Genomic DNA, 14,364 nt, shown 5'->3' with positions numbered 1-14,364 from the left:
AAAATTATACTTAGATATAGCCTTACGCACAGTATCGAAATATATTGCAATATATTGAATCGTGACCCATGTATCGTGATACGTATTGTATTGCCAGATTCTTGCCAATACACAGCCCTAGTGGCTTGTGGTGGTTTTTAAGATGCGAAAATAGGTTTGTTGTATTGCCTCATGCGGGTTTACCACCATTCGACACGTTTTGCATAGTGCATTAGCCTGTGAAACATCTGTTGGCTTATTAAAGCCAAAGTATTTCCAAGCTACCGAGGAGGCATTACTTTTGGCCACTAAAGTTTCCTCTTCAATCTCTTATTTCGTCTTCTCCCTGAACAACACTCATTTTCTTACATTTGTGTTTTTTCTTTTGCTCCACTGACTCCTTCGCTCTCTTTAGGTCTTTTCTTTTCTTTCGCTTCTCTGATTCGTTACGTTTTTTTTGTCTTCATTTCTTCACTTACACTGTCACTCTGTCGAAATGTCTGAGCGGCAGTCCCGTTTCTTCTGCCAGTTGTCCAGATGCTCTCCACGTTGTTTTGACATTCATATGCTTAGACGGTGCACAAAAACGATTAGGGGCTGCGCCTAAGCCATATAATGGCCTAGAAAACCCTGCACCCAGCTCCACAATGATTAGCTAAGATTTATAAAACAGATCAGGGGTACGTGCGGCTTTATAAATTTGATGAAAAGAATGTTGTTGTTTTTTTATTTAACCCTCCTGTTATCCTCAAATTTACTAAATCTGTTATCCTTGGGGTCAATTTGACCCCAGAATTTGAAACCTCCAGAAAATGTTGGTAATTTAATCTTTTCCCAAATTTTTATGTTGATAGCCTAAACTGGCAACAGGAAAATGTTGACACTTTTTTAGAGATGTTAAACATTGAATGGGGTCAAATTGACCCCAAGGATAACAGGAGGGTTAAAAAAAGATACTTATAAAGATGTTTGCAGTGAACTAAGTCGTTTAAAAAAAAAATCAAAATGGTCCCACGCCACACTTCGCCTTGTCCTCTTCATGATTACTTTTGAAATCAAAACAGAAACTCGCAGCCAGGTAACTGAGTATGGAGTCAAATATTGCCCCCCCCGAGTGGTAAAATGTTTAATTGCTGCCACGCTGTGAAATTAATTTAATTGCTTGAAGACTCACACTACGCAACCAGTATTAGTTTAATCGATGACAAATTAAAGGTGCAATATGTAATATTGTGTGTAATACTGGCAGCTAGTGGTTAAAATAGTTACTGCACTACCAATTCAAAACACTGGAGAGTCGTTTCCCCCGCCCCCTCCTGCCCAGACTCGAAGTTCACGGAGGTTGCCAGGCTGAGACCGCAGCATTCACAACAATGTTGCTAGATGCTTTTCTCACATAGCCAGACATTACTTCACAGCACAGCAGAGTAGCTAACGTTAGATGCTAGTCTCACATAGCCAGACATTACTCCACAGCACAGCGTAGCTAACGTTAGATTCTGGCTATATTGACAGTCATAAAAGCCCGTGCTCATTCGGGGCTCTGTAACCAACTGACAGACACACTTTTTCGGTTTAAAATTACAGTATGAACCGCTAAAAACACAACAACCTCACCGTCCTCTCCACACGCCAGTCAGGCACACTTCCTCGGCTTAGAATTACAATACGAACGCTAAATATACCACTACCTTGCCGGCAGACACACTTCATTGGCTTAGAATTACGGCAACAATCGCTAAACACACTGCAAACTCAGTCCTCTCTTTCCAATTTTACAGCCCCCTCTCCTGGCTTAAAATAACTCACCGTTGTCGGCTCCAGCTGCTGAAGAGGCTACATGCTGTAAACAGCCATGGGCTTGCCCCGCCCGGCCCCCGGTAACGTTAGCAGTAAGCAGGGTTAGCAAGGCAGCGTTAGCCAGGACCAGTCGGGATCACTTTACTGTCTCAATTGTTTTTGCAAGTAACCAACTCCGGTACTCTAGCTATATAATTCAATGTAGTACACAAATGTTGAAATGACAAAAATGCCCCTAGTAGCTGTGATAAATTAGCCTGAAGCTAATGCTTACCGGTTCAGGAGGAAATAAGCCAATTCTGCGTCCTTTTGGGCTCTAAGCTGTCTCCATCTTTCAAATACATCTCCAATATTTACCAGGGGGTTGTTACGTCTCTGGTCACGCAACTGTTAGAAAAATGCTGTTTTCTTTTTTTTAGGTCGGGTAGAATCTATCTCTGTTGATCCTGTTCGTTTGTTTGCTGCTTTCATGGCTGTACTACCGTTACAGCTGTAGCGTGCTGGGTTTACGTTTTTACAGGTATATCTGGCAACCCAGCCTGGCTGTCAAACTGGGCCGTTGATAACAACACACAGATCAAAACATAAACATAAATTCCGTCACGGAATGTAAATTTCAAAAAGAAAAATACTGAAATTAGCATTGTTGTCAGAAAAGATACACTGTAACCCTTTGATGTAAATTTACAGCTAAAATCTCACAGTATCTTACTGTTTTAATGTTATACAGGATCATACTGTAAGTGGCAATGCATTCTGGGAGAAAATAATGATATTACAGCACCATCACCAGAATGTTGCAGATTACAGGGATTTACTGTTAATCGCAGTGCATCTCGGGAAAATAAAGAAAAAAGCGGGAATTACACTTTGAATTTGAACATATTTATTTTTCTGACCAGTCTATTTTAAGACATGCAGCACATTTCACTGTTGCTACTCTTTCCAAATTATGCTTTAAGGGAAAAAAGTGTGATTAGCAGCTAATAATTAGTGAGAAAATATTTAGTATAACAGGACTATATCTTACGGCAAAGAGTGTGTCTATTATTTGTATGTGTATTCGTGTGGGAGGGGGAGGGGGAAGAACTTTTTCTCACGGTGACTGGCTCGGACTCGGTCGGTGATGCGTATCATCATTCAGTCTCTGAAGGAAAACGCATGGACAGTAGCAGCTGCATCAAGAGGACGCGATTTTTCAACATTCATGTAAGTTTCAAAATCTTTTTATTTGCCTGCATGCCTTGAAATGTTATTAAGGATAGTTTTATCGATTTATTTGTTGTCAGATATGGCAGCAGATCACTCAGTAACATTAACGTTAAGCTAGCTAGCTAGCTAGTAAAGTTAAGCATCAGTTAATGTTGGCTAACGTTAGCTGACAGGTCACGGTCACTAACGTTACCACTAGCTAACACAATTAGTTATCGTTAGAAGATTTAATCAAGGAGCCTAACGTTAGACTGTACAGACATTTTGGAGCGTGATCTTTAAAAATAAAACAAAAAAATCCTCAACCCTGCTGAATCTCATATTTGCTCTTTTTTTTCTTCTTAAACTAAAGTTACTGTAACCTTACAGACTTTTTTGTGTTCTCATATTTACTCCTAAAACTATAACTTTAGCTAGATAACGGACTTTTTGTGCAAAAGAAGAGGACGTTATAATATTGACGTGTCTCTATCTATTTTCGGACGGTTTCATTGTCAATTTTGTGGCTTCATCTTTGTAATTTTTTTTATACTTTAGGCGGACTTTTTTTGCTAATGAACATTGTTTAGTCATATTTGCTTAGTTTTACTTCTAAAACTAGCTATAACTTTAGATTACAGACTTTTTTTGTGCAAACGAAGATATAATATTGACGTGTTATCTATTCTCAAACGGTTTTATTGTCAATTTTGTGGCTTCATATTTGTAATTTTTTTTCAAAAACACATTTGGCGGACTTTTTTGTTAACGAACATTTGAAACTGTTCTATTGTAAACTCAGTGGCTTCATATTTGCTCCTTTTCCCATCTAAAACTAACTTTAGTTAACAGGCATTTTTTTCTTCTTTTTTTGTATTTGTTGGATAAAGCCACAATGCCTAATATTTTGTTTTATATTTCTAGTCACCAAAGTCTAATTCTACCATAGCCATACGCAGGGTTACATTGGGCCGGGATCTCCGGGCTCAGCCGCGGCACATACCATCTAAATATGTCACATACAATTTGATGAAAGTGATGCTTTTGACAACATGATATTGCTGCCCAGAACTGCAGACAATTCACCACTGCGGGTCAACTACATAACGCCAACGGTTCTACGTTGGTAGGATTAACAGATAAAATGCCTTCTCCTTTTTTCTCAGCTGTTGCTACTGTCATATGCTGCACTGTCTCTTCATGTGGCACATTATGTTTGGCACATTGTATGGGTCACTTCTTATATCATAACAAGGTAATACAGTGTGTAATCATTAGTGATGACTGATTAACAGTAATGTAAATGCTAAATGCCCTAATACCTGTTGATACTACAACAATGCAGAGTATAGTATAGGCTCTTAACATTACAGTTTTGCACATATCATGTAAGACTCAATTTCTCGGCATACCCCCGGACCCCCCTAGGGAGAGCACCCTCACATAACAAATCGCAATTGAACCCCTGGCCATACATATGAAGACATACAATCAAATTGTGTGGATATAAATAAATTCAGATCAAATTAATTTGAACAGTGAAATCATATTGTTGCCATTTCTATTAACTATTCATATTTTTTTCAGGTCCAGCTTTGCTCAGCGGTGGTTTGTGAGCGTGGAGGGCTAGGTTGTCAGTGAGGGAGTGTCCTTTGTGCTGGGGCTTGCTGTTCTAATGTCAACTTTCTACAACTTTAACCTGCAATACCAGGACTATGCTGCATGGTCGTTGGAGTTCATTCAGAGGTAGGAGATTTCCACACATATTACACACCTGGATTGACTTTTTATTGATTAAGTTCTCCGAGATTAGAATTTCAGTAGCTAAAGCTGCTGATGTACTACAAGCATATACATTTACTAAAATGTAAAAAAATTATAAAAATACTTAGGGGTTTGACGCCATTTCGACACACCAAATTTGGATCGGGTGAAACCAAACCAAAACTATAGGTCTGCTTGTGCACAGCTCATTTGGTGTACAATGTGCAGCACACAATAGGCTGTAAGTACCTATCGTCACCGGTCACGCTGTAGCAGCAGCTCTGTACTAGAGATGCACCGATTGACCGGCTTGGTGACTCCGTCGAATTGGGCGATTTGCACGTGATCGGCCCGGTCGCGGTGTGAAGCGCGTGTCCGCTCTATTCTCCGACATGCACTCTCACTCTCTTTGTTATTTATATATTATTGTATAGCCATTACCTGTTTTCCCTGCTAATAAATCACATATTTTTAGTTGAATATTGGATGTGAAAAGAAGGAAATGGTTCTAACATTTACTAACTTTAGATGTGTGTGGATTACCCACACCAGGAGTAATTATATAGTTCTATTTTATAGTGATCCATTATCTGTTCAAAACATGTTCTATAAAAGAAAAGATAGAAAATAAATATTTGCGTGTGCTTTAAAGTGGTTAGAATTAGTTTTTATCGGAATCGCCTAAAATTGGTATCGGCAGATCAAACTCAATGAAAAATCGGAATCGGCCTAGAAAGTTGTAATCGGTGCATCTCTAGTAACTACCTACCATTAAGCAGCATTGTTACATTTTGTGACATTTCAAAATAATAGAATGTTTTTTCTCATTCAAGTTTTCTAAAATAATACTGTAAAAACACAGCTCTAATGTTCATGAAATATTCTCCACAAATGCAGGAGGAAAAAAGTCTACTTAATAATTGTATTAGGCTTTAAAATATGTTTTCCAGAAATGATATACTTATGGAGATTTCTTAATTATTGGTAACTGTATTTATTTCCTTTGGAATGTGTACTTATACATTGGTATAAATATTATACTGTTTTTAAACCTGTTTAGTAGCTGAATACTACTTGTATAAGAAAAACACAAATTAAGCTGTAGCTCCTTTAACACTGAAAGACTATATGTTCTCCAAAATTAACCGTTTCTTCACTAACCTATAGCATTTGTGTTACATTGTCATTTAGAATCTGCATGGGGATTAATCCTGAGAGAGGATCAAAGGCATACAGTGGACAGGCACCCAGCAGAAAAACTGGAAAGATGGTCCAGAAGAAACCATCAACAGTGAACCTGCATGTCTGCACCCTAATCAGGAAGCTCAACGACTTCAAGTGGGACTTTGTTTGATCTTCTCTCATAGCATTGTATTGTTTAGGTGCAGATACCATTTGTCAATTATCAATGAACAATATATGCCGATAAATACTGATCGATTTTGTGTTGTTTAGTTTAGTTATTGCAGCTGATAGAGCTGTATTATTGTATTGGCCAGTTTCCCTGTTTGCAGTGTATTGGGATCGTGACTGGCTATATAATGGTGTGTGACTCCATGGAGCTCAACAGGGACTTCTCACTTTTTTTTTTACGGTGGTTCCAGAAGTGTTTCATTGACATTTCAAAAATTGCTCATATATAGGTTTAACCCTGGAAATTGAGCCAACCAGCTACAAGATGAGTTACTAGTTTTGGTGATTATAAAACATTTGATTCAGCACTAAAAACATTTTGAAAACAAGTTACAATACTGTGTAGAGAAACTATCATAGATGTTCAATGGTAGAGGCTCGCTTCCGGCCGCGTCACGGTTTTGTGGATACGGTAAACGTGTCTATGGTAACGAGTTGGGCCAATCAGAGACATTACTGTTACACTTAGGATTGTGGGTAGTGTAATTTCTCTCCATAAGATCACACATAAAACATGTTTTCCTTAATGCAAGTTTGATTTCATACGGACCTCTTGCTTTTACAACCTTGTAGCTCGGGCGAGTCTGCCTCGGATGATTTAGATTGCTAATGATAGACACATTTTCTATTGTATGCAGGACGAGTGCGTATGTTGGATGTCACGAACACCGCGAAAACGGGTGTTAACTTTTTTCTGCTACGGCATTGATACAGTTCACAAAACTGCAAACTGCTGTACCTTTCTTTAAACGTGCTGTATACTCACATGATATTTACTATACAGTATAAATAAAGAGTTAATTAGATTTTGAATCTTGCCTTTTTCATTGTTATTTAGGACTGATTATTTATTGCAGTCTTCCCTAAGGTAGAATTTAAAGCTGCAGAATTTCTTTTTCTGCATCAGTATTCTGAGATTTTTATAATAGTATTACTTTATGCTGCCAACACAAGTGTATAAATGTAAAACAAATTAAATAATACGTTTATTTACAGTAAATAAAAAAAGTAGCTGCCAGTAAAATACAGTAAATTAAAATAATACAGTAAGAAACTGTATGTCTATTTACAGTAAAATACCTTAAATTTAAAATACAGTATGCCTACTGTAAATAAACAGTAGTTTACTGGCGAAGCTGCTGCCAGTATATTACTGTAAATTCAAATACAGTTAGTAACTGCATACCTGTTTACAGTTAAGTCCTCAAGTTTTAAAATACAGTACTTTATCTGTACCTGTTTACAGTTAAGTACTGTAGTTTTAAAATACAGTATGCCTACTGTAAATAAACAGTAATTTACTCGGTGGCTGCTGGTATATTACTGTAAATTCATATAATACAGTAATTAACTGTATACCTGTTTACAGTTAAGTACTGTAGTTTTAAAATACAGTATGCTTACTGTAAATAAACAGTAGTTTACTGGCGAAGCTGCTGCCAGTATATTACTGTAAATTTACAGTAAAAAGTTTTACAGTGTAGTATTTCAGTTTAACATGTTTCCTTAATATGTGATGAGGCATTGGTGTCATTTTTGGATTTATTACAGTACAAATATTACATATTGGACCTTTAACGTCAGACAAAATTCTTAATAATCAATTATCGATCGTCGATTAATCATGCCCATCCCTGTTTACAATCAAACACATTTACAAAACATAATGCCCATAACAGGTTCGAATATTAAGGGCTGCCCAATATTTGTTCGAATATCATTTTTTTAAATATTCGAATAACGAAGTTCGGAGTCAAAGCCCTATTCTGCACCAAGGCTGAATTTCGGGAAAGAGACTTCAGATACAGTATTACGAGACCACTAAGGCCTATATAAAAGCATCCAAAGAGCACCATGTCATGGGACCTCTAACAATTTACACAGAACAAATTTCAATAAGGTTCAAATCTCTACTTATTAAAACTGTTTAACACCGCACTGTTCAAGTGATTGGCACATCTGGGTGATGGCGTTGGATATGCGTTAGCATGTTAGATGTATTTCCACACACATACCCGACAACTGCTGAACGCCGACGCACAGTCCTCGTCTTATCCACCACTCTCTCGCCTGTAGCCTACTACTGAAACTGACCCGAAGAAAACTTCTTGACCTGGGTCAAGAAGTTTATGAGGCGAGGACGGCACCAGGCGGGAGGGTATGAGACGAGATGGCATGACACGGGAGGCTCCAGGCTGCAGCCATACAGTCTCAAAGTTTTCCCAAACTTGCAATCTTAAACCCGGGACACACAGGGCCGATTATCGGCCGTTGGACAGTCTGGCGAGGTCAGTGACTCGAATCTGTTCGGTGTGTCCCGTGCCGTCATCAGTCTGGGGGGCTGTCGGTGTTCATTTTGACCGACCTTACATGTTCAGTCGGCGGCAGGGCAGTCAGGACTCACCCATGGCAAGCGGAATGAGGGGACTAGTCTCTCAAAATCTGACGAAAATCTTTTAAACTGACAGTTGTTGAGCTGAAATGAAGACGGATTCAGCAACTGCATGGCCTATTTCTTTTAGTACAATATGAGATTCTGAACGGCCGCCATGACAATCTGGCTTGGAATTTCCGGAGAAAACAAACCCATGCGACACGTTCATCCAATCTGCTGTTATAGAGATGTATTACGTCTCGTCTCGGAGACTGATCATTTCGACTGGCTTTTCTGCCGAGGGTCGGCCGTCTGGTTGGTGTGCAACCACTTTTAAAGAGGCCGGCGGGTCCTCTAACTCTTGTGGGTCGCCACCACTCGCCATACTCGTCCTTTCGTGCTGCTATCTCTGACTCACTCACTGGACCGTCGACCTGACAAAAAACTGCATGTAGGCAGAGGAGCTTGGCTAGCTTCAGAGTAAAGGCGGGTGTACAGATTAGGTGTCCCTAGAACCCGCGTATCTATGGGCTTGAATGGGCTCTTGGCCAGACTGACTTGCAGAGCAAATCTCAAATTTGCCAGAAGTTCGTCAGGGTTTTCCCAGGCTATTAAGATAACACACTTGTACTCAAATACTGACAGTGCAGTATGACCAACCTGTTGTATAAAAGGGGCAACAAATTCAGGGCCTAGACACAATATCTTTAATGCCTTTGCAATTTCATGAAACCCAAATAAAATAGACCTGCAATTTTAGTGTTTGTTGTTTTAAATTGTACTATATTGTAAGGTGTTAATGTCATTAAGCAACCCCATACACATACAAATAACAATAGGCTACAATTTTAAATGTAATTGTTTTGTTTGTTCTCGCAAAGCAATCAAGTGCAATTATAATCATTATAAATACATCTCCACTGTGACATGTCTTAACAACAACATAACTTTTCACAGGAGGTATCTTAATGTGTCACATCAGGAAAAGCACAGGTGCAACTAATCTAGCTATAAATTGCAGGAACGTCTGTCTCTCTGTCCGTCTGTCTGTTATGCGCATATCTCTCGAACCGTTAGTTCTGGTTGTTGATGAACGCAAATATGTGCTGATGAGCTCTCATAACGGGCCGGGTGGGTAGCGCACTGCCATGAGTCCATGCTAATGTCTGATTACTCCACATTGTCATTGTGATATTTTGCGATTACATTCTGAATCTGTAGCGTTCGAACGCTACAGATTCAGAATGTAATCTCAAAATACAGTAAAGTAAATACAGTAGTACAAGTCTTCCTCTGATGTATACGTAGCCTACACTGTAAGTCAATAGGCTATACAGTTGAGTTGCATTTTGGTTTGGGGTCCTTTCTGTAAATAATTTTGGGGTACAATTTGGTTTTGAAGAATTCTACAAGGAGCAATTACACAGGCCAAGCAATCGGTCGTTCCCAACAGGCACATTTTCAACGGGCACTGCACTCGTAACAATAATTATGGCTCTGGTCAATTTAGCTAGGTAGCTACCCCACTACGTCATGACAGTTAGCCATAATTCAAAATAACAATTAGCTATAAATTATCTGAAGTTTGCAGACGCAGCGATAGTCATGCTCCTAGTCAATAATAGTCAATAATATCAACAGTTGTGTCCAACATTAATACGAAGACTTTGGCGCTCAGCTTTTTACAATTAACGTTCATTGTGCAAAGCCGTTGAGGAGCTAGCTAGACCTGGCAAACTTTAGCTACCTAAGTAGCCTATGTTAGTCTGAGCAAATTATCTAATTATGTAAAAGAAGACAACAAAACAAAGTGGGGGAAAAATCATGAAACAATTCACTTACTAAAGTTATTAGCACAGCCCAAACCGAAGCTTCCTCTGCACCCATCTTCTTTTTCACAGGTGTCTAATTGCGTTTACGTGTTTGATGGAGTGTAGGGTGTTATGCTGCCTTCAGTAACAATTGGAAATGTGGAATGTATTCTTGAATGGACTTTACGGTGTAATGTCTTCTTAATGGAAGGGTTGGCTCTCCTTAAACAACTATTTCCGTTTTAAGGCTTATACTAATCGTGATTGAGAAACACATACTGTATAAATACTTTTTCACAGATTAAGGATCGATGAGCTGATTTATCAATATTTCAAGGTTTCACTGTCACTGAATTATAAAGCTATTATTGTTAGGCTACTAAAGTAAAAATGCTGGCACTGTGACAATATCAGTTATTCTTCACAGCCAATAACTGTAATTTAGCATACGAGGCAATGTCAACAGCATGTGTGATCACATAACTCGTTGATGTTGTGCCATTTTACTGCCATCAAACTCAAATTACTGGCATTAAAATCCCATCTGTTTATAACACACAGGTTTGGGATGCTAATTATTTTGTTTTGGCACAATTTAAGGTACTTGTGCAACAATGATTTCACTAGTATATAGAAAAAACTAAAACTGTCAATACTTTCAAATGCTTCTGGGGAGAACAATTTGAATGTCATAGTAATGTCAGAAATTGCTCACAGACCTAAGGCATTATATTTTGAGGTTGTTTTTTTTACCCATGTTTGCAGAAAGAGTAATATATCTGAGATCATTAAGTGATGCAGAGTCAACCAGCATGGTGAAAAACCTTTTATACTGTACACCTGACATTGAAAACATCATTATGCAACATAATCTTTTAAGCATCTAAAGTGATTCAGCTGCTAAAGTATCAACAATGATTCAGCTCTTGAAGTATTCCCCTTCATTGCCACTCTTCGCTAAACATCCTCCATTGTATTATCATGTGACCTCAGCCCACTTCTACTGAAGTTGAGGCAGTCTTTATGAGTGTTTTACAGAGAAATGCTGGACCCCAAACTCGCCTCTGATGGAGCACGCTTGTGAATAGTGAAAGTGGCTAATCAGACACTAAGATGTGACAGGTTTAAATGCTGATGTGTGTATTAGCTCAGCCGAGAAATAATATTCTCATAGTACACAGCACACGTATCTTTAAAGAGTAGGTTTGTTTTGAGCAATTAGGTTTGATAAGAAAATGTCAATGCTTTCTTTAAAAATCCAAACAAAATGATTCTGTAAAACAAGTTGCATTTGGTAAAGCAAGGAAGATAGATCATCTCAAGAATGCTGCAAGTCAGATTTTTTCTGAATCAGACATAATGGCTTTTTATTTAATGGCGTAACAACAAAATATTTATATATCAAAGGCTTTTTTTTTACTTGGCAAATCAATGATGATTGGCTTACAGCCTGCATGGTTAAACCAATTTGCAAGGTTTCAGGGTTTGATTGAGCTCATGTTGGGCATTTAAGTATGTTTAATAAAAGGTATCAGCATTATGTAGCCTATTAATCAAAATCCTTGAGTATTGTACATCCCACAAAAACCTTCAAGAATGGTGTCTGGATCTAAAACCTTAGCCTTCACTGCCTTTTTGGAACAGCATCTTATGCCCATCCCTGATAATATCTTACATGTGAGTTAAGGACAATGAGCCTCCAACTGCAAAACTTATGGATTGCCATCTCACCACGAGTATCAATTTTTGTTTATTCAATTCAATTATCTAACAGTACGCATCTGCATAGTGTGAATATAGCGTCCCGTAGAATCAAACACAGTGAGAGCCAAATAATTCTGTTAGAGACAGATACTGAGGAGATCGAGTAATATAAAAGGAAACACAAAAGAGACTTCCCACACCACTTGAATGTGAGGCTTTGGTGAGAATGCGGGAACCACACGGAGTAAACAATTGTTTGTCTGTTCGGTGACTAAAGTAAACAAGAAAAATCTTTGTGTTTGTTTTTCATGTTTTTCTCTACCTCTGTCTCCTCCAGTGAAGCATATGAATAAAGGCTAGTGGCTGGCTGATCCATGCATCACTGAAATCAACACAGCTAGCTCATTCAGAAATAAATGCTGCACATTCTTCTTAGAGCTTTCAGGTTGATGGGTTTCTTTGCTATGGAATCCAAATACATTACTATTTAAAGCTTCATGAAATAAATAGTTTTGACTTTTTTTGTACAGTACAGTACTTTTTTTTCCTTTTACTGCTGAAAAATAATACATAGCCTATGCACTGTCCAGAATTAGTATCAAATATTGCACATGTATTAATTAATGTTACATTTTAGTCAAAATGAGCTTTTTACATGTAAAATCCAAATCAGAATATTCTACAGTTTTGTGAGAGCATTTAAAGTCTGTACAAAACCATGTCAGAAAAGAATGGACAGAGCCCAATCCACACAAGAATAAACTTTGTGATGTGTACATTAGAGATGAAACCTTCCTTTAGAAGTGACCATTGAAGACTTCCCTCCCTCTTACTTCCCATCCCTGTCTGCCAGCCTTCAAACACAGCCTTCAAAATGCATTGCCTCAGGGCTGCTTCCTTACCTCGTCCTGAAGTTAGCCGGATGTGGATGCCCGTCATACAAAGATAAAAAGTCATATTCCTCCTCCACAGCGAAAGATTGAAAAACTATATGAATTCTGCTTCCCTCCTCGGCAACAATCACCCAGGTACAGTTCGCTCCATTTGGATATCCATATGGAAACCCGGGGCTTTCTATTGTACCGTTCCTCCCTTTTAAAGTGCCTCCGCAAGTATGAATGAAACCTGGAAAGAAAGGAAAACATTCATTATCAAACAAACAGTGTGCATTAGGAGATAAAAAAAAAAAAACTTAAAATGCTCAAACACATAGAAGAAAAGGAGTAATTTGTAGAGATCCTTCTGGAAAATCTACTTCATTTTGCCTGGTGCATACATCCAAGCAACAATAAATAAAAACATTTAAATAAGCCCGTACAGATGCTATTCCAAGTATCATTTTTATTGTAACAACTGTGTGCACCTTGTAAAGTCCAGGTGCAATTTTTCATCAACTGAGAACAAATTGTTTGTGAAATTTACATTGTTCTAAGCTGGCAGAAGCTGTGAGGGAAATCTGGCAACCAGCTGAATAAGAGCCGAGGTTGCAACAACTACTGCTGTCATTATGGACGAGAAATGCATAATTGAGGACTACTGTGATGTTTTTCAATGCTGTATTGAACAAAAAGCTAGTGGTGTATCATTACTGCCCACTTCTTTCCAGTGGGTCAGAAAGACCCCAGAGACAAGCAACAAGCAAGGTCTTCCAATTTAGTGCCACAGGCCCTTTACACTCTGTTTCACAGCCCACATAACATATATTTGTACCTTACTGCACTGGCTTGCTGAAAATCAATACCCTTGACATATTAGGTTAAGCATTATACTATCATTCTGAAACTACAATAACCTGATTGCTTGGCTAACCTTTGTGGTGTTAATGTAAATGAGCAAACTCAAACACATACACAAACATAATCTGTCTCACTCATGCACAGACATCACAGTATCCCTTTTCTCACACAATCACACCTATTCTTCATTTCCACATCCAGTGTACTCCCACACTTACACAAACAATGTATGAGCAGGTCCCACACACTGCAAAAAAGTGTCATTTTATTTGAGGCTATGTTGCACGTTGTCTAATGAAATGCAAACTTAATTAAGATGCATGGTTTACTCCCCCACACACGCACACACACACAATTTACTCCTAGTGTAATTAGCTTTTCACACTCAGTAAGTAAAGGATGCGTTGCATAGTGTTGGCCATACACACGCACTGCTCTATGTGAAAAATCGAATCACTTGGCTATGGAGCTGAGCTGGAAAAACAGTAGTATTTTTTCCTGATAATATGTATTTTTTTTATTTTTTATTTTTTATTTTATTTAACCTTTATTTATTCAGGGGAGGTTCACTGAAAGGCAGCCTCTCTTTTGC

The 14,364-nt window shown here is 38.3% G+C and overlaps 1 protein-coding gene and 1 long non-coding RNA gene across 2 annotated transcripts in view; one reads left to right on the top strand and one right to left on the bottom strand.

Annotated features, from left to right (window-relative positions):
• Positions 1-14,364, bottom strand: part of LOC120561928 (CUB and sushi domain-containing protein 3-like) — a 292,084-nt gene that overhangs the window by 262,442 nt on the left and 15,278 nt on the right. The window contains exon 2 of the mRNA XM_039805270.1: positions 12,939-13,161. Coding sequence (XP_039661204.1) covers positions 12,939-13,161 — 223 coding nt within the window. The remainder of the gene's footprint in view (positions 1-12,938; positions 13,162-14,364) is intronic.
• LOC120562132 lies at positions 2,861-6,384 on the top strand. Its single transcript, XR_005639698.1, has 3 exons — positions 2,861-2,988; positions 4,558-4,716; positions 5,926-6,384. It is a non-coding gene; the product is annotated as an uncharacterized LOC120562132 (long non-coding RNA).

The sequence above is a fragment of the Perca fluviatilis genome, chromosome 7 (assembly GCF_010015445.1).
Source record: "Perca fluviatilis chromosome 7, GENO_Pfluv_1.0, whole genome shotgun sequence".
NCBI classification, from domain to species: domain Eukaryota; kingdom Metazoa; phylum Chordata; class Actinopteri; order Perciformes; family Percidae; genus Perca; species Perca fluviatilis.
Note: the sequence above shows the minus strand (reverse complement) of the source record. Positions and strands in the feature narration are given on the sequence as shown.